At 51.0% G+C, this 19,268-nt stretch overlaps 1 protein-coding gene across 2 annotated transcripts in view; it reads right to left on the bottom strand.

Annotated features, from left to right (window-relative positions):
* Positions 1–237: 237 nt before the first annotated feature.
* The window catches only part of PTK7 (protein tyrosine kinase 7 (inactive)), a 56,016-nt gene continuing 36,985 nt past the window's right edge, over positions 238–19,268 (bottom strand). Inside the window, exons 8-20 of one of the 2 annotated variants that reach the window (XM_032463106.1) lie at positions 16,378–16,511; positions 16,082–16,217; positions 15,845–15,964; positions 14,387–14,536; positions 14,119–14,269; positions 13,894–14,021; positions 12,565–12,768; positions 11,557–11,712; positions 10,410–10,642; positions 9,531–9,611; positions 2,676–2,827; positions 1,698–1,876; positions 238–1,225 (exon numbers count right to left, since the gene is read on the bottom strand). In XM_032463106.1, coding sequence (XP_032318997.1) covers positions 1,065–1,225; positions 1,698–1,876; positions 2,676–2,827; positions 9,531–9,611; positions 10,410–10,642; positions 11,557–11,712; positions 12,565–12,768; positions 13,894–14,021; positions 14,119–14,269; positions 14,387–14,536; positions 15,845–15,964; positions 16,082–16,217; positions 16,378–16,511 — 1,985 coding nt within the window. In that variant the 3' untranslated portion in view covers positions 238–1,064. The remainder of the gene's footprint in view (positions 1,226–1,697; positions 1,877–2,675; positions 2,828–9,530; positions 9,612–10,409; positions 10,643–11,556; positions 11,713–12,564; positions 12,769–13,893; positions 14,022–14,118; positions 14,270–14,386; positions 14,537–15,844; positions 15,965–16,081; positions 16,218–16,377; positions 16,512–19,268) is intronic. The other variant, XM_032463105.1, reaches the window with a different exon arrangement.

The raw sequence follows: 19,268 nt of genomic DNA, 5'->3' as shown, positions 1-19,268 counted from the left end.
GAGTGAGTACTAGGCCATCAGTTGGCAGACAGCAACACAGGGTCATGTGAACAAGAGTTGGCCTCGCGTCCAAGCCCACACTCAACTGCTCCGCAAACTAGAGAGAAGGACCAGTGTCTGCCAGTCATCCCTGCCCAAGCCCCACAGACTCTGGGAAGGCACATGGCCCCTTCTGATAAGCAAGGAAAGAAGGGACATCATTCATAGGCAACAGTAGGGAATGAGCATCAGCAGGAGGTTGTAAAAAAGGCTTCTTTATTGAGAGCAGCAAGTGTAAAAAAAAAAAAAACAAACAAACAAACAACAACAACAACAATAAAGGTGTGAGGCTGGGGTGGCCCACCCTCCCATCTCCTCCAGGACCCACCCCTACCTCCCACGCCCTCCCACCCCACGCTGCAATTACATAGAAAAGCCGCCCATGGTGCATACAAAAAGGGCGGGTTATATAGTGTCAAAAGCTCCTGAAAACTCCTTCATCTGCCAGGCACTTAGGATGAGGAAAGGAGAGAAAGGTGGGGAGGAGGCACAGGTCTGGGTCAGTGTGCACAAGTCCACGGGGGGAGGACTCACTGGCTGTGTCCTCCGTGATCCTAGTACAGACCCCAAAGTGGGCCCACCCTGGGCGCCAGAACTAACCAGGAACTTGAGTATAGTAAGGAGCTCCCCTTGAACCTGGCTCACCTCCAGCCTAGCCCTCCGGGGATGAAGTTGGCAGGTGAGTGGCAGAACTGGACCCGGTCAAGGGGAGGAGACCCATGCCAGAAATTGGGGTTACCTGAGGCACCCACACTGTCCCTGATGGGGGAAGGGGTGGCAGAGAAAGCTGCCTAGCCCAAGGCCCTAGTCACCCAGTCTGGGTCTGAATCAGCCTCCCCACGGGCTGAGGATGAGGAAGGGGAAGAAAGCCCAGGCCCTGCCAGACCTCAGCAGTGCCTGGGGTGCCAGGGCAGGGCCCCTGGGGCCCAGAAGGACGGGGATTTGCCCGTCATGCTGTGGGCACCCCTCAGGAGGTCCTCCCCTGCCCGTGCCATCCTGAGGCACAGCCTGCCTGGGCTCCCTCCTCACGGCTTGCTGTCTGCAGAGCTGTCTCCCAGGGTGTTGGTGATCTCACTGAAGGAGGGCCTGTCCTTGGGGCTGAGGGCCCAGCAGCGCTGCATCAGCCTGTAGAGCTTGGAAGGGCAGCCCTCAGGCTGTGGGAGCCTGGCCTTCCCAGCCTGCAAGTCTGCAGAAAGATGGTGGGAAGAGGGTTGGTCAAAATATTTCACCTGTCGACCCTCTATGGAGCCTGCAGTTCCCACAGGCAGCACGTGAGGGAGACCCTGGGGGGCACCAGCCAGTATTGGGGAGCCCTGACTCAAGGAGTTTATGGCAAGTATCTTGCAACCAAAGGGGAAGACCCGCCCTGGCCCCAGCTCCCTCCGGATGGTGGGGGGCAGGGTCCACACAGCACAAGCAGCAGCCAATGCGTGGGGGCTGAGGTGTGGTCAACAGGCAGGTGTTAGAGTGGCCTGAGTGAGCAAGGTCTATTTACCAAGCAGGATGAAGGTATTTCAGTGATCTAACAACTGGAGTGGCCATACCCGTGGACCTGCTAACACCAGCCCTGAGAGAGGAGGCAGGCTGAACGGGCCCCGGGACTCAGAGCAAGTTTTAGAGAGCATCTGGAATTGTCCCTTGGAAATGCAGCTGCCTACCTGCTAGCACTTCATCGTCTGCCTGCCCACCATGGGGCATCTCCCCGTGGGTGAACACTTCCCACATCAGCACTCCGAAGGCCCAGACATCAGACTTGGTGGAGAAGTCGCCATCCAGGATGGCCTCGGGGGACATCCAGCGCAGGGGCACCCAGGCCTGGCGGAAGTGGTAGTACTCACTGCAGCACAGAACGACACACAGGCATGGGGGTGGGGTGAGGGGCACAGCCTGGGATGCCAACCTCATCCAAGGTCTGGGTCTCATACTCAGGCTAGGGCCCCGCTTTTCTGTAGCAAGACATTTGGGGAAATTGGAAACATTTATGCTTAGCATGGGGGGTGGGAGGGGCGTATACTGCATGAAATCTGGGGTCATCTACATGGGGTCTGATGGTTACAAAATTCCATGAAGAATCAAATGTTGCCTAAATGTCACTATTTTTAAAAAGCTAACTAACAGACATACTTTTTGCATTAGTTTTAAAATGTGGAAAACGAACACATTCAATGAAAAGAAATGTTAAAGAGCTTTACTAGTGATAAACCAATCATGACTAAAGCAACAGACAGCTGGAGTGAGTCAGAGCTCGGCTGACTGCAGGGGAAGTTCGCGGAGGCACCACGTAGTGTGTATGGGCATTCCAGAGCGATCTCCAGCCCTTCGTGGGTGCTGAGCTTTAAGTTTTAGGCTTCAAAATAATAATTACTGAATTCAGGAAGTTACAGAGGGAACCATATGAATAGTTAAATTATATAAGCATTTATAAAGTTCAACTTTTTTTTCAAGGTTTGTAATTTTTTTTATCACTAGAGAAAATGTGTAAGCATCAGGGACCTGTGTTCCTCTCCCACTGCACCCTTGGGAGAAGGTGGGAAGGTTCTGCCCGTCCCAGGCTCTCCAGCTTTGGCTAAGCCCCTTCCCATACACCCCAGCTGAGTCTGCCCTCTGCGCCTCACATCCCTCCCCGTGCCCTCTACCTGTTGTACACGTCCTTGCTGAGCCCCAGGGCCGACACCTTCACCTGTCTCTGAGCGCTGACCAAGCAGTTGCGAGCGGCCAGGTCCTTGTGTACAAAGCGGTTGTTGGACAGGTGCTCCATGCCCATGGCCACCTGGGTGCACAGGGCCACCTGGAGAGACAAAGGGGCCTGTCAGAGCAGCCCAGGACCAGAGGGTTGGGGTACCGCCCTCAACACAGCCCTTGCTGGGGTCTCAGTGCCCCCACCTCAGTGATGTGATGTTTCGGAAGCCCCAAGGCAAAGGAATAGCAGCCTATTTCCCTCTCTGTAAAATGGGAATAATAGGACCCGCCTCACTGGGTTTTTGGAAGAAATGAACTGAGTGAAATAAAGCACTTGGCGCCGCTCCCACCACAGCAGGTGCCAGATTAAGTGAGTGGCGTGGGGGGGCGGGGGGAAGACACAGTAACCACCTGCAGAGTGAAGAATAACTGGGCAGTGATCACCGCTCACATCTTTACGAGCTGCTCCTTTTTCTCTTCCACTTCAAAGTTACATATTTTCTACTAGTTGTGTTTCATAAAAAAAAAATTAACAGTCACACACATATATATATAAAATGTGGGTGAGTGAAAGGAGATGGAGACACACACACACACACACACACACACACACTGGTTGCCTCTGAGGAGGGGCGCTAGAGGCTAGAGAGAAGGTAGAGAAATTTTGGTTTATATTTGTGTTGTGAACTACATCTAGAAAAGTTCATAAAACATACGTCTACTTTCACGAATAATTAGAACGCCCACACCCAATGAAGAGTCACCAGGTTAATAAAGCAAAAACCAACAATGTTAGGTCGGGGAGGGCTTAGTGGTAGGGTACGTGCTTAGCATGCACGAGGTCTTGGGTTCAATCCCAAGCACTGGTAAGTAAATGAATAAACAAAAATAAACCTAAATGCCTCCCCCTCCAAAAAATTTAAAAAAACACAATGCTAGGACCCCAGAAACTCCCAATGGCTCCTTCCCCATCACAAATTCTTCCTCTCCTCAAGAGGTAATCGCTATCCCAACTTTTGTGGTAATTTCTTGGCTGTCCTCTATAGTTTTACCACTTACACATACGTTCCTAAATAGCATAATCCCGTTTTGCCTGTTTTAGAAGCAGATAAGGCTGGAAGCATACAAAAATGAATAATCTTTTGTGCCTTGATTCTTTCATTCAACATTGTGAGATTCATCCTTTCTTTGGGATATCAGTGAACTGCGTTATTTCTCACCATGAATACACCATAATTCATTCATTCTAATGCCAATGGATATTTGTGGGGATCCCCCCCCCCTGCCGATTTTGGCTATTAAGGACAGTGCTGCTGTGAATGTTCTTATGAGTGTACACATGCAGGAGTTTCTCTAAGATACCTAGGCATGGGGTCATGGACTGGGAGTATCTCAAGCATTTCAAAATAATACAAAACTATTTTCCAAAGTGTAAGAGGCTTGGGAGATTTTTCACTGATACCATTTAAAAGATTTTGAGCTATGTGAATTATATATAACACATTATATAACATATTAAATGTAATTGTAATTAAGATACACTGACACTTTAAAAGTATACATCAATGCACTGAACAAATATTAACTGAGCAACTACTGTCCGCCATACACCACTGGGTGCTGGTGGGATGTAACAGGGACGGCAAGACAGGGCTCCCGGTGACAGGGCAGTCTAGAAGGGAGATAAGAATTGTACCTGCAGAAGGGTGCCACCACCTGGGGGAAGGTGATTCATGCCAAACAGAGAAATCAGGAGACTGCTTGTAGAGACCAATGGCCCCTTTGCGTCCGTCACCTTATCCAAACCTTGGGAGCAATGACCAAGGGACATGTAGGACATGCAGTACTTCCTTGTGTATGAAAACAAGGCAGACAGAAATGCAAAGAGGTCCCCGTGGAAGATTATTCAACAAGTTACTGGCCAGCTGCATGTTCCTTGCAGCACGCAGACTCACTCTCAGGATCCATGAGGGAGAAGCGCCCCAACACATGTGACATGGAGAGAGAAAGAGAACGTGACCATTGACCGGTAACTTGGGTGATCTAGAAAAATACTAGTAAGAACCAACAAGGTATCATTTCCCACACAGCTGACTGCAGAAGGTCAATTCTGCCTCCAACTTATCTCCAATGGTTCAGAGAAAAAGCTGTAAGTAATATACAGACACAGAGAATAATAAAGCAAAGGAGCAAAATGTAAACAATTGAATCTGGATAAAGGTTTTGTAGGAGTTCCTTGAACCATTCGTATGGTCTTTTAAGTTTGAAATATCGAAATGAAATTTAACCACACACATACAAATGGCCAATAAGCATGTTAAAAAATAAGAATAAGTAAAAGCAGCCTGTGTGTGGACCAATAACGAGAGTATGTCACAGATTAACCAAGATTGTGGTTAATCTGATTCTATGTTCCTGAAGTTCAAAAAGGAACAAAGGTGAATGTGAGTGGTAGAGGGGCTGCTGCCCTGTGACTCAGGGCACAAAGGAGACCACTGAACCAGAGAAAAGGGGATGGAGAAACTTGTTGAGCACCTACTGTGTGCTGGGTCCTGAGCTAGGCTGGCCGCTCCCCTGCCTGCACTGTGAGGTGTACTCATCCTCAGCTTGGCCCACGGTCCCAGCTTAATGCCAAGGCCTGGCTCTTTCCTCAGCACCACAGCCACCTCTCCTGTCGGCCATCAGTGAGCCTAGGGCCGCGGCACTGGCTACGGACTAGCCCTGCAGCATCCAGCTGCTCCAAGCAGCTTCACTGGCCTGGCTCACGGGGTGACAGAAAGGCTGGCAAAGGAGCCGGGTCCAAACACTGGGAGAGGGGTCACTGCGAAGATAGATCTCAGTCTGTGCGCACCGGCCAGTGACATCCCTGCGGGCCCCACGACCTCCACTGGAGGTTTGCCAACTGTGGTCAAAACCTATGTATGTCATAAAACCAATTTAGTGAATCTTAACCAGCATTTTTTTTTAATAAAATGGAGTAGAAAATATCAGTGTATCACACTTGGTAAGGGTTTGAAAATTTTTTCTTTTTCTTTTTTTTTTTAGAGTAGAGAAAAGTTTATTCAAGGATCAAGCAAGAACAGGCAGCCCTTGCTCCAAAGACCTGAACTCTCCTTTTTTCAATTTTTATATATGTCTGTATTGCACTGTGATGTATAATGGTTTGTTTTTGTTTTTGGGGGGTTTTTTTGTTTTGTTTTTTTGCTACTGTAGGTCTCAGTCAAGAACAGTTTAAAAACAAAGGTCTACACCAGTGCTGTCCAAAAACGGTGTCCCCTAGCCCCATGTGCCTATTTAGGCTAATTAAAACTTCATAAACTTGAAGATTCAGTTCCTCAGGCTCTCTAGCCACATTCTCAGTTCTCAGTAGCCACGTGGAGCTGGTGACCACCGCGTGGACAGCACAGGTGTGGGATGTTTCCACCACTGCAGAAAGTCCTATTACAGCCCTGGTCTAAGCCACCAGCAACCTGGACCCGCTACATAGCCAGTGTATTGATGGACATGCCCGTGCAGAGGTGCTGAATGCAGCTGGGGAAAATCTCATCTTATTGGTGCATTTTCTTTATTAAAAGTGAAGCCACAAAATCTCCAGATAACTTCCAACCAAATGTGTATAACCAGTGAGAAGAGATCAGGTCAACAGGCCCGCCAGGATTACTGAGCCCTCCTTGGGTGCAGAGCCCAGCACTGTATCGCCAAGGAAAAGTAGAGGCCTCGCTCCCAAAACAACTCCCAGTCTGCCATCCTCAAAATGTCCCAGGTGCCACTGGTGGTAAACGGGCATCATAAATGGACAGGCTCTACTTTAGGCTTCAAAACCCCAGGGCATTGTTGGGCCTTGCCTGGTTGTCTGTAAGGGGCAGACAAAGGCTTTTGTAATGTGCCCTCATCAGACTTGCCTTTCCCCTCGGCATGCTCTCTCCGCTGTAGCTCACAAGCTACACAATCTGCTGCTAGTCATGGGAAACAGAAGAGGGAGGACTTGGCATGGTGACTAACTTGCTATCTTTCCAGAGAGGCAGTGCTTCTGGAAATACTGGCTAAGCGAGGACAGTAAAAGGGAATTCTGTTAACCCAAGCCAATTAAGTGTTTCCTTACTACTGGGCAGGCCGCCATCAGATGGCCACGGGATTAATTTTCAAATACTGTTATAAAGACCTGCACTTTGGTAAAGACCAGACCCACCCCGCCTTTCCAACTTTAACACCCCGAGGGCTAGCCCGAGTTCTGGATAAGCCACCGTGATGCTTCTGCTCTCTCCCCACATCAGGTTTCTGCTTCCCATCGGGGCATCTGGCTGTTTAAAGCAGAGCGGTGACCCCAAGTGTGGTAATCTGCCTCTGCTCCTCATCCTGCCATCAGCTTGCAGGTGATCCGTGGAGAAATCACAGGTTACAGTGCTTGGGACTTCAAAATCTCCATCATCTTATCAGCTACTCTAACAAGCATCACCTACAATTATGCCAACACCCAGGGCCCGTTGTCTTTGATTTCGATCACCATCCCCCTGCTATCCCGGAATCCTGCTGGGGCTCTCCCCAGCCCACCCACACCAAGTACGGCGCCTCATTCCAGCTCTAGCCAGGCCGGGAACAGCCTGCCTGCTCTCCACCTTCCTTTAAAAACTGAACTTTTTCTCCGTCCACTCCCCTAGGGCCCTAGGAATATGAAGTGGCACAGCAGCTCACTGAATTATCAGCACAAGAAAGCGCCTACAAGTTTTAATGTATCTTTTCTAAGAATCATTTTCATGGAACTTTGAAAAAAGAGTATTTTTCAAACTACTGATCGAGACCCACACGACTCTCAAAACCGATTTAGTGAGTTAAAAGAAAAAACAATAGGATAGGATAGGAAACATTAAGTGCATCAAATATAGTGTGAGAGATTAACTTTAGCTGTGTGTGTATTGGGCCATAATTTAAAATGCATTTCTTATAGGGAACTCTAACCAAAAACCATTTCAAAGCCACTGTCCTACCCCAGGGCTCCTTGAACCTTAATGAGCTTAAGAGTCAGCTGGAGAGCTTGTCTGAGAAGTACAGGTCCTCAGACCTCACTCTCAGATAGTCTGCCCTAAAGTCTGAGGTATGGCCCAGAAATCTACAATTTTTTAAGCAATGCCCTTCCCCCACCATCTAATGCAGAATATTGTCTGTGAAGAGTGTGGAACCCAACTTATTGAAGCTCCCCCACTAAGTTCGAGATGCTCTGGCAAAGAAGTATGGGAGAGATCTTTGGCAGAGGTGATGACTTGCAGCAGAACAGGGTCCCTCAGGTCATGTGATGGTGACAATCCTGTCAGCCCGCCTATGTCTTCATCCCAGCCACAGCAATGCAACTAGACCCCCCTCTCCTGATGCCATCTGCTTCCCACCATTCACCTACTTCCTGTCCTTGAGAACTGAACTCAAATGGCTTTCTCTACCAGGAGACCACAATGTCTGTCCACCTAAAGGATGTGGACATCTTCCATATCTTTTAATTTATGTCTCCCACTTGCTTTCTGCGTTTTACCTGAAGTCAGTAAGGAATACGCCAAACTCACGTACCCAAGCTCTCCCACTAGATTCTGAGTGCCCCAGGGATGTCTGGCAGTTTTAATTTTGCATCATCCCAAAGGTCCTTAGGGCCATGACAGGCTCAGTAAAGATTCACTGGCTCCATGTGTGTCCTGATTTGTGAGCTCTGGGTCCAGACGTCCCCCCAACTGGAGAGGCATGTCCTGTCCTGTGGCTTCCCATCTACAGCCACGGCAGGTAGCCCTATGGCTTCTCAGAGATGCAAGCAGGGGCCCCATATCAGGAGGCCAGCTGTAGGTGACTGGGGCCAGGTCACTAGCCTTGTCTGGGCCTTACTAATTCACCTGCAATGGGAGGAGGTCAGCCTGAAGGACATAGAGCTGCTCCCCCAGAGATCAGGGGCAGCTGGGGTCCCACTCGCCTGAATGATCAACCAGCCCCGCCTTTCTGCCCAGCCCCGCCTTTCTGCCCAGCCCCCAGAGTCTGTGCCCTGGGTCAGCCTCCAGGCAAGGAACAGTCACCTGGAAGGGAGGTCCAGCAGTCGGCCTCCCTGCCCTGGGCTTTGATTGGCTGAGCAGTGACTTCGCTATCACCTTGGATGTAGAGTGCCTGGTCACATGGAAGGAGGTAGGTCCATTTCAGAGGGGAGTGGAGAAGGCTGTGGGCAGGAAGAGCTGGGCCACAGAAGGTATTGTCTAAGGTGGGCAGGGGGTAGTAAGCAAACTTTCCCTTGTTCACTGTTTCAACCCAGGTCTGCTCCATCTCAGGGCCCCAGCCAGGGCTCTGTGCCCGGAACCACCCTCTGCTCAGAGGCACGAAGAGGAAAGGCCGGACAGCCCACAGCCCAAGTGAGAGCCGAAGTGTGAAAACCACAGAAGGTGAAACACGGGCAGCTGGTCCACAGCAGGGTCATCCACACTCAGGGGAATGAAGAAACGCACTCAGGGCCCCGCCAAGCCCTGCAGCTCCTCCAGCTCAGCCCCCACGGCCAGGGGCAGACGTCCTACTCCAGCAGCCAACACGAAAGGCAGCTCTTCTCCATGAAGGTCATATGGCCACACAAAGCCACCTGCAGGCTCTATGACTGAGACAAGTCCCTTAACCTCTCTAAACCTCAGTGTCTGCCCCCATCCTGGCTGCGGACAGTGACGTATACTTCAAGGATCATTGTGATCACAGAGGTACCACATGTGAAGCACTTACCACAGGGCCTGGCCCACAGGAAGTATCAATCAGTGCACCTCTGTTCGGGGACTGCCCCTGCCTCAGGCCCACCCCGCCCTCACCTTCTGCTTCGTGCTTAGGGGCTGAGACTTCAATTTTTCATCCTTGCTCTTGGAAATCCTCAGGAACTGTTTGAGGTCTCCCTGGGGAAAAAGCCAAGTGTTTCTGTCAGGTCAGAGCTCAGCTGTTATCTCCAAAACATCAAACCCAGCAGGTGCTCACGGGGTGCCAGCCCCGGAGGTGGTGAGGAGCCCTGACCTGAATGCCCAACCCAGCCCAGACCCCCACCCGTAGGGACAGTCCAGCAGGAATGAAAAACATATAGGAAGTGCCTCCTAGAAGCTCTCAGAAAGGGAGGACAGTCACTGCTACCATCAGGGAGGCCCCCAGACAGGCAGGTGAAGAAGCCTGTGTCCCTAGGAGCCAGGAAGAAAACACAACCCCAACCCTCTGTCTTCACAGTGGCAGCTGGAGGACTGGGGGATGGGTGGGGAATGAAGAGTGAGGGGCAGATCTGGGCATGACAAGGGGGTGGGAAGAGAAGGTTGGTGGCGGGGCTAACACTGCCCCTCGGATGGTACGGGCTGCTGGGAGGGAAGGAGAACCAGGTTCCGGTAAGTTTATTCTCAAGGGCTGACAAGCACTGGGGAGAACAAAAAATGACAAGCCAAAAAAGAACCAGAGTCAAGGAAGAAGACACGAAAGGCATCCATGCAGTGCCCAAAGGGAGAAGCGGGAAGAGCCCCAGACGTGGGGCTGACAGACAGGAAAGAAGGGGGCAGGCCAAGGAAAGGCAGGTGTCGGAGGGGGGCAGGAGGCTGAGCATCTCAAGATGGCAAAAGCAGGCAGGCCGAGGTCTCGGCTGAGCTCACACGAGATGAGGTTCCCACAGTGCCCCCATCCCCTGCCCGAGGCTCCCAGGGCCCCCGCCGACAGCATACCAGGTCCACATACTCCAGCACCATGTAGTGGGGCTCAGCCTCCCGGCACAGCCCCAGGAGCCGCACCACGTTGGCGTGGTTCAGCTTCCCAAACATCTCGAACTCCCTGCGGAAGTCCAGCTGCTGCTGCTCGTCCCGGCTCTGCAGGCTCTTCACAAGCACCAGGGTCTCTGGCACCCCCTCCTCCAAGCCCTGCGCCTTGGCCAGGAAGACCTCCCCAAACTCGCTCTTCCCTGCAGGTACAGGGCTGAGTCAGCCGGCTGCCTCCACCTGAGCAGGGGAAGCCCCTTGACCTGGGGAGGTGCCCGGCCTGGGTCACACAGTCGGGGGTCTCTGCCACCCTGCCCTCCAGACAGAGAGCAGCCCCGGTTCTGTGTGACCCTGAGCGAACCACTCCCTCTCCCACCCTGGGCGACAGTCTCCAGCAATGAAATAAAGGAGCTGGATTAACAGTATTTTCTAGAAGGTGGTTTGTATGCAAATTTTAAGTGGCTCACCATAAACATGCCAGTTATGTATTTTAAACTGTGCTCAGAAAATTTTTTTAATTTACTCTTTCTTAAAATATGATTTTCTTTTTACTTATCTTTTCCTGATTTTTAAATTTAACTTTACCTGGGGGGGTAATTAAGGTTTTAAAAATTTATCTATCTGTTGGAGGTACTGGGGATCGTTCTATCTTTCTATCTATCTATCTATCTATCTATCTATCTATCTATCTATCTATCTATCGGAGGTACTGCGGATTGAACCCAAGACCTCCTCCATGTTAAGCACGTGCTCTGCTACTGAGCTATAGCCCCCTTACCTCGACCCCAGAAAAAATTTAACTAGCACAAATCCGTAACTTCTCACAGTCTTTTCTAGAAAAAAGCTAAATGTTTTTTAAACTTCAGCTGAACGTTTTTTAAAAGGTGAAGGGGAGTCAATCTAAAGAAAACATCAACTAAATAATACACAGGAATGACAAAATCTGTAGTGGGATATGGACGACAGGCATGGGGAACACACTGGACCAGGCCTCCAGATGCTCCCTCCATTTCTAAGGTTCTGGGCTTCAGGGATTTCAGAGCCACTAGCCTAACGTAGCCTCAAGACAAGCAGAGCCTTTAGTTAAGCAGGGGTGATGGTGGCCAAGGCAGTGTACCCAGCGTGGTGATGGGCTGCAGGCTGGCCCGCGGGAAATGCATCTTGTCACTCGTGCTGTGGCGTTTGTTGGTGGCCGCAGAGCCGGAGCCCAAGCTGGTCAAGGCCACCTCCTCTTGGATCTCTGCTGAGGGCTGTCCATTCTGCAAAGGCCCACCTGGGAAGAGGGGGCATGGGGGAGCGTCAGGATGAGACCTGACACACAGGCCACCACGGGGACCTCAGCTCTTTCCAGCAATCTCCCACTTCTACCAAAGGGGTCCAGTCCTGGTGTTCCACACAAAATCCACACACAGTCCAACAGGTGAACTGATGGGGCTAGGGGCAAGGGAAACAGGCACCCCTTAGGGTATGAGCACTTACTGATGCAGCCAATTACAACCTCTGAAATGGAACAAACTGCACAAGTCTCATCTGAATCATTGCTCCCAGGACACCATGTTGACATAAGGGGTTTTGCTTTCATAGGGTCTCCTATGTACAAAGCTCTCAACAGGCACAAGGGGAAAATCACAAAAAGGGAGACCCAGGCCCTGCTTCCTAAACTCCTAAACTGATGGGGGAGACCCTGCAGTGTCCCCAGGGGGCTCCCAGTCAGAGGAAAGGGGGAGTAGGGGGAGGGAAACAGGCAGACAGATCACCCTTGGGGGAACTCAAATACTAATGGGGGGAGATAAGATGTGCAAAGAAACATGAATACAGATACTAAATACGTCTGTGGTTTAGAACTGCAGGGAGAAGGCAGGAAAACACAGAAGGCTGGCCCAAGAGCCTCCAAGGAGGAAATCTTGAGCCAGGTTGCTCAGAGGCCAAGGCGCTGGGAATTCACCAACCCCAGGCTTCCAGCTGGGGGCGGGGGCGGGGGCGGGGTAAGCTCTGTTCTGGCTCCAGCTACCAGCACCTCGCGGCTGGCGGTTCCTTCCAGCGCCGCAGCTCTCTCCCCCGTAGCCACGGGAGGGCGCTCAGCACCTGCGCACGGGCACCACCTCCCTCCTCCAAGGCCCCTCACCGTTGAGGCACTCCATCTCTGGCTCCTCGCCCTCCGGCTGCTTCTGAAGCCGCTTGGCCTTACAGCGCTTCTTGCAGTAGAACATGAGCCCCAGCACGGCAATGATGTAGGCCACCGCGGCGCCCACCGACAGCCCGATGGTCTGGATCATCTTGTAGGGGGGAGGGCTACCTGGGCCTTCAGACTCCTCCAGCACTGGCTTGTCTGAGAGACACACAGAGATGTGAGCAGATGCCAATGAAGCACACCTGGCCCTACTTCTTTAGTGGTTCCCTCCTCATCACACATATGACAACCTCCCAGACACTCATGACGAAGCCAGAGTGACACTGGGAGGGTCACCACCATCAACTGGACAAGGGCCAGGTCCTAGGGGCCCCACCAAGGTCAGAGGGGGCTCAGCAGGAGTTGAGGCCAGGGATTCCCAAGCTGGCTCTGCATCTGGACACAAGGACCGGGACACACATAAAAAGCACACCTGTCAGCATCACCTCAAACCCACACGGTTAAGATGCTTTCTAAATGACTTGGTACCATGACTCAGGTCCTGAAGAGCTGCATCTGGGAACTGCTGGTTTAGAATCCCAGATATCACCCAGCACAGAGCAGGTTCTTCAAGAAACGTATCTGCAGAAGGGATCTTCTAGTCTAGGGGATTTCAATGGGCTCGGATCCCACGGAGAAAGAGGCCCAAGGGGGAGGCCATGAGGATCCCCAGCCCCCACACACCCCCAGTGGCTTCAACCAAGGGGCTTGTCACTTCACTTTATCCACTGAAAGATCCACATAAAACTTTTAGGAAACCATTTCTGCTGCTAAACCAAAGAAGTCTGAGAATCTCTCATTTAAAGCACTCCCATCTTACAGATGGAGAAGCAAGCTTCTGGAGAGGAAATAAAACCTCTAAGGGCACCGAGCTGGTTAGCAGGAGAGGCCAGACCGCAATCCCGAGTCCCCGACCCTAGTCAGAGCCATTCACCTGACACATCCTCCTCTCTGGGCTCCAGGGCAAAGGAAACTGCGCTGCTGCCTCCTGACCTGACCCGGGGATATGTGCGGAGACCCGAGAGGACGCATTTTAGGGTAAGAGCATCCCCTCCAAGAGGCACACCCCCCCAGCTGTGGGATTGAAACGACAGCCCAAGTTTAGGCAAGGAACCGGAGACTCTGTAGTGGCCCGGTGGTGGGGACACAGCTGAATCCCTGCCCCTCTGCCCCACCCCCCAAAATAGTTTCAGTGCCTTCTGTGTACAGGGGGCCAGTGAGTACAGGGGTGAGAAAGAAGTCCAGCCCCACCACTGGTGCAGGACGCCCCTCCCAGGCCCGTACCCACGACGTAGAGGGGGGCCTCTGTGTGCTTGATGTTGCAGCTGTTGCCCGCGATGCAGGTGTAGCGGCCCGAGTCCTCGGGGGCCACGTCGTGGATCACCAGAGATCCGTTCTGGAAGATGTGCATCCTGCCAGGAGAGAAGCCCTAGCGTTGCCCACCTGGCCAGCTCCCGGGAGACAGGGCTGCAGAAGTGGCAGGGTGGGTGTGGGAAGGGGACAGCCTACCTGGGTCCTAGCTTGGTGGGGTCCAGGATGCGGTCTTTGCCCTTCCACTGAATGAGTGGCTTGGGGTCCCCCTGCGCCTCGCACCGCAGCAGGGCTGTGTGGCCTTGGTACACAGTTGTGCGCTCCGGCTCCACTTTGAAGGTGATGAACACTGGATGGGAAGAGTCCAGCAAGGAGCAGGGAGCAGTGAGCAACGGGGCTGGCGGGGTGCATGCTGCCACTCCACAGGGTCAGCCAGCCCCAGCCCCAGGGCCCTGTGCAGTCGCACCTGCCACAGTGAGCTGGACGTGGGCACGGATCTGGCCCTGCAGCCCATTGGAGGCAATGCAAGTGTAGTTGCCAGCGTCATCGCGGGTCACCCTGGAGAAGTGCAAGGTCCCAGCGTTGTCTGTCACCCACTCTGGGAGGCTGCTCCCATCTGCGGGGCAACATAGGGAATGATGGGACTGACCAGAGCTCCGTGGGTGGCTGGCAAGGCCCCCAGTCCCCCACCTCTACTCAAAAACACTCCATCGCTCCTAGCCACCCTCAGACAAGGTCCAAGACTCCTGAGCTGGGCCTTGGGAGTCCCTGTTATTTACCCCTTTTCTAATTTTTCAGTCTCACCTCTTACTGCCCTGTATAACAGTCCACTTCTGCCAAACTGGACTTCTGACTGGGCCTGGAGCTGGCCTTGCTCTGGCCCTCACTGCCTGTCATTCCTTACTCCTAGAAGCCAGTCCTGCTCTTTGCCCTCGTCCCAGGCTGCAGATCCGCTGTGAGCCTCAGCTCCCATAGAAAGCTCCCCCAGACACCTGAGCAGACAGCGCCCACTTGTTCCTCAGAACCTATAACCCTACCCTCTCTCTCACTGTTAGTGGGAATGTAAAAGCCCTTTTAAAAAAAAACAATTTGGCCATTCGCATCAAGGGTTGTAAAAACGTGCATACCCTTTTATACATAATTATTACATTCTGGGAATCTTTCTCAAAGGAAATAAACCCAAATCCAGAAAAAATTTTGGCTCAAAGATGTTTACTGCAGCAATAAAAAGAGAGACAGAGACAGACAGAGAGAGGGAAGGAGAAAGGGAGGGAGGATGGTTAACAACTCAAATGTCCAACATTTAGGGAATATTTAAGTAAATTACAGTGAATCCAGTCATTGGAATATTATTGCAATCATCCAAACCAATGTTTATATACAAAAACATGGGGAAATGCTTGATAATGTTAAGTAAAAAATATATAAAATTACCTAGTTTTCTGCATCTTTTATGTCTATAGTAAGCATGACTTACTTATATAAGCATAATAAGTGAAAATTATACGTACAATAAAACTGCTATGTAAAAACAAAAAGATGTGCACAGGAAAAGGTACACACCCACAGATAACTGAAGGGGGGATTATGCATTATTTTCTCCCAAAATTTTCTAAAGGATTACTTTTATGTTGGAAAAGATGACTATTTTGAAAAGGACGAAGGGAGGACTTTATAGCCCTGTCTGGACCAATCCAATCACTTGATGCCTTGAGTCGTCTTATATGTTGTCTAATGCTGTAACCTGACCTCTTTTGTTTCTGGCTTTTTTCTTCCTAACTGGACTATAAATTGGCCCTTACATTTCTTGTCTGTCCCACAGTTCCCGGCAAGGTGCTGGGCACTCAGCTGGTCCTCTGACAGGCACGTGTCTGACCAGTGGACTGCCCAGCTGCCCCCCACCCCACACCCGCACAGTACCCACCTGCCCGTACCCACTTAATAGTGGGCTTCTCTCGGCCTGTGGCTGAGCAGGGCACTGTGGCCTCCTTGTCAAATTCCATGCACTGCTGCGGCCGGGGCGGTGGTGTGAACTTGAGCTTTTCTGTTGCAGGAGAGGGGAAGAGGAGGAGTTGGGGTGGCCGGATCCTGGGCCCTGCTGCTCCTTCCCTTTCACTCCCCTGCAGCCAGGCCAGGCGCCCTCCCCCGCATGCCAGCTCACCCAGCACTTGGACCCGGGCCTGGGCCTCGATGCTGCCTGCAGGGGTGCTGCTCACGCAGCGGTACCACGTGCCATCGTACACCTCCACGCTGTTGATGCGCAGGGTCCCGTTCTTGGAGACCTCGAACCGCGAGTCCTGCAGCATGCGAGATGTGACCACCAGCGCTCTCAGCCTGCCCCTCACCAACGTCTCCCTGGGGCAGCCTCGGGGGTGGGGGGAAGCAAGCTATGGAGGTGAGCATGGAGGATGAACTCTCCTCCCTTGCCCTGCCCCCTGCAGCAATCCTCGTTCTCACCTCTGAGATGAGCATCTGGTTTCTGTACCAGACGACTGTGGGTTTTGGTGTTGCCTGGGTCAGGCAATGCAGATAGCCTGGCTTGCCCTCCTCCAGCTGGCTGTCTTGGGGCTTCTTCAGCCACATGGGCACAGCTTAGAGGGACAGAGAAGAAGCAGAAGGTTGACTCACATGTCTGCAAAACCAATGGATCCAATCCCAAGAAATTCTAGTAACACCCCCACCCCCACCCCAGGCCCTGAGTTTAGAAACCCTTGTCCTATCTGGTGATAACTGAAGCAATTATTCCTTAGTGAAGGCCTATGTGCCCGCCCCTTTTGAACACTGTCTTAGTTATGGATCAGTATAAACTCCCCAAGGTATGTGTTTCCATACCCACTTTACAGGTAAGAAGACAGAGGTTCCAAGAAGTAATGGTAATTTACTAACACATGCTAGAGATAGGATTGAAAGCTTTGGTATGCATGACTCCAAAATCCTTGCTTTCTTACTACACCGTAACGTTCCAAGCTCAGTCCTCAGATCTCTGTTCTGCTTTAGCCATGTTCATTTCCTGACTGATCTCATCCAGCCCACGGCCTTCAATACTATCCAAGTGGATGAGTCCCACATCTACAGTCTGGCTCCTGAGCTCCCCCCATGAACTTCACACTTGCAGATCCTACTAGCATCTCCCACTGTGTATCTAACAGTCACCTCAAGCTTTCTATGTGCAAAAGAGGAGTCTTGATCCCTCCCCAAATCTGGTCACCCCGGTTTTCCATATTTCAGTAAATAGCGCTACAATTCTGCCAAGCATACAAGCCAAAAGCTAGTACTGACTTCTCTCTCTATGGCTCCCCCACACCACATTCATTCTTCACAAACCCTGTCTACCTCGGCTCCAAAATAACTCCTGAATTTCACCACCTTTCACCTCCACTGCAACCACTTGTTCAAGCCCCTTCAACACACATGCCCTGCAGGTAATTACAGTCATCTGCTAACTGGTTTCCTGTTTAGACTCTTGACCCTAACAGTCTAGTCTTCTAGAACAGCCAGAGTGATCTGGAAATGTTACTCTTGGACTCAAACCCTGCAAGGACTTCTCACCTGTGACTTGGTGGGGCAGACTGTTTGCAAAGATGGCTGTAAACGGTCCTCCCATCCCCCACGTCTTTTTCTACCATGATGTTGCCACTTTCCCATCAAGGGGCGGGGTCTAGAATCTGGGTGGCCAGCCACGTGCCCTGTCCAATAGAATATAGTGGATGTGACACTACACTTTCTAAGCCAACGCCTTGAGAAGCCTTATAGCTTCCATTTTTGTACTCTTGGAACCCGGTGTCCATGTAAGGAAGCCTGAGCTAACCTGCTGGAGCAGCCATGTGGAAGAGAAACAAGGCACCCTGGTTGATATTCTCTGTTAAGTGCCAGAAGCCTGAGTGAGGACATCAGGGAAGAGCCAGTCACCAGATGTATCAGTTGACTGCATACACACCCCTAAGCCGAGTCAAAAGCACGAAGAATTGATGAGCTGTCCCAGTTGAACACTTCCCACAGAATCATAAGCAAAACAATGGCTACTGTTTCAAGCCACTAAGTTTGGAGTGGTTTGTTACACAGTAGTAGGTAACTGATACACTTGCAATACAAGCCAAAGTCCTCACTATGTTTTTACAAGGCTTCATGTGATCTAATTTCTACCTCTCAGACAACCTCAGTCATAGTCACCATCACTTATTCAACCCAAGCCACACAGGCTACTGCTGTCCCTCCAACTTACAAGCCCATTCTGTCTCTGGGCCTGTCCACATGGTTCCTTAATTTAAACACTCAAATGCCACCTTCTAGAGACGTCTCCCCTAAATTCCGCCTGGCCCTTACGCCAGCTCTCTGAGTCACTTACCCTATTTTATTTTTCTGCATGGCTCTATTGCCACCTAAAATTATAATATTGTTCATTCAATTGTGTTTCTTGTTTGCTCTGTTGCCCCTATTAGACTACCAGCTCCACAAGGGGAGGGATTTTTGCCTGCTTTGTTCATCACTGCATCCCAGTCCTGGGAACAGCGCCTAGCACAAAGGAGGCACTCTATAAACCTGCTGATGGAATGGAGGGATGGAGCCCTCCTTCCTCCAAACTATACCCTCCACCTCTCTGCACCTGGTCCAGCCCTGCCTGCATTACACACTCTCTAATTTCACAGGCCTCCTTCTCAAGGGGCAGTGCAGGCACAGGGCATGGCTCAGTTGGTGCTTGTAGATCAAAGCCAGCATCCCCACATCCAGCATCACCTGGAGCACATGTTAAAGACTCTCTGCCTGACCCCACCCCCAGAGAGTCTAGGGCAGGAGATCTGGAGTAGGATTCTAGAGTCTGCATTTTTAAAAGTACCCTCAATGATACAGGTGATCCACAAACCCCATCTGGAGAAGGGCTGACTGCGGCTGCTTGCATTTGTCTGTGTGTCTTGGTGGAAGTTTCCTGAGCACAGGTTACCTGCATGCTGCAGTTTCCCACCAGACCAGGGACCTGACCACGAGGGTGCATGTCTCTGAGGTGTCAGTATCTTAACGGGAATGGTATCATCTCAACTTACAAATGTACAAAGCCCTTTTTATATTTGAAATCTTTTTGAACTTTTGAAACTTACCTACTTGGAAAAAAGAAGAGGTAAGTAGGAAGAAGCAGGTCACAAAATGGTGTGTGTGTGTGTGTGTATAAAAGTTTGTCTTGTGTATCTTTTTAAATTATCACAAAGGCTTTGGCACAGCCATGCTGTAAATAAGTAAATCTCCATGCTTGAAGCAAGGGTATATAAACCTTTATCATAGGCACTTACAAGCATTTTTATTACTTTTTCCCCTCTTATTTCACAAATTGTATGTTCATTGTAGAAATTTGGAAA

Source organism: Camelus ferus, chromosome 20 (genome assembly GCF_009834535.1).
Source record: "Camelus ferus isolate YT-003-E chromosome 20, BCGSAC_Cfer_1.0, whole genome shotgun sequence".
Classification (NCBI taxonomy): domain Eukaryota; kingdom Metazoa; phylum Chordata; class Mammalia; order Artiodactyla; family Camelidae; genus Camelus; species Camelus ferus.
This window is presented reverse-complemented; position numbering and strand designations above follow the sequence as displayed.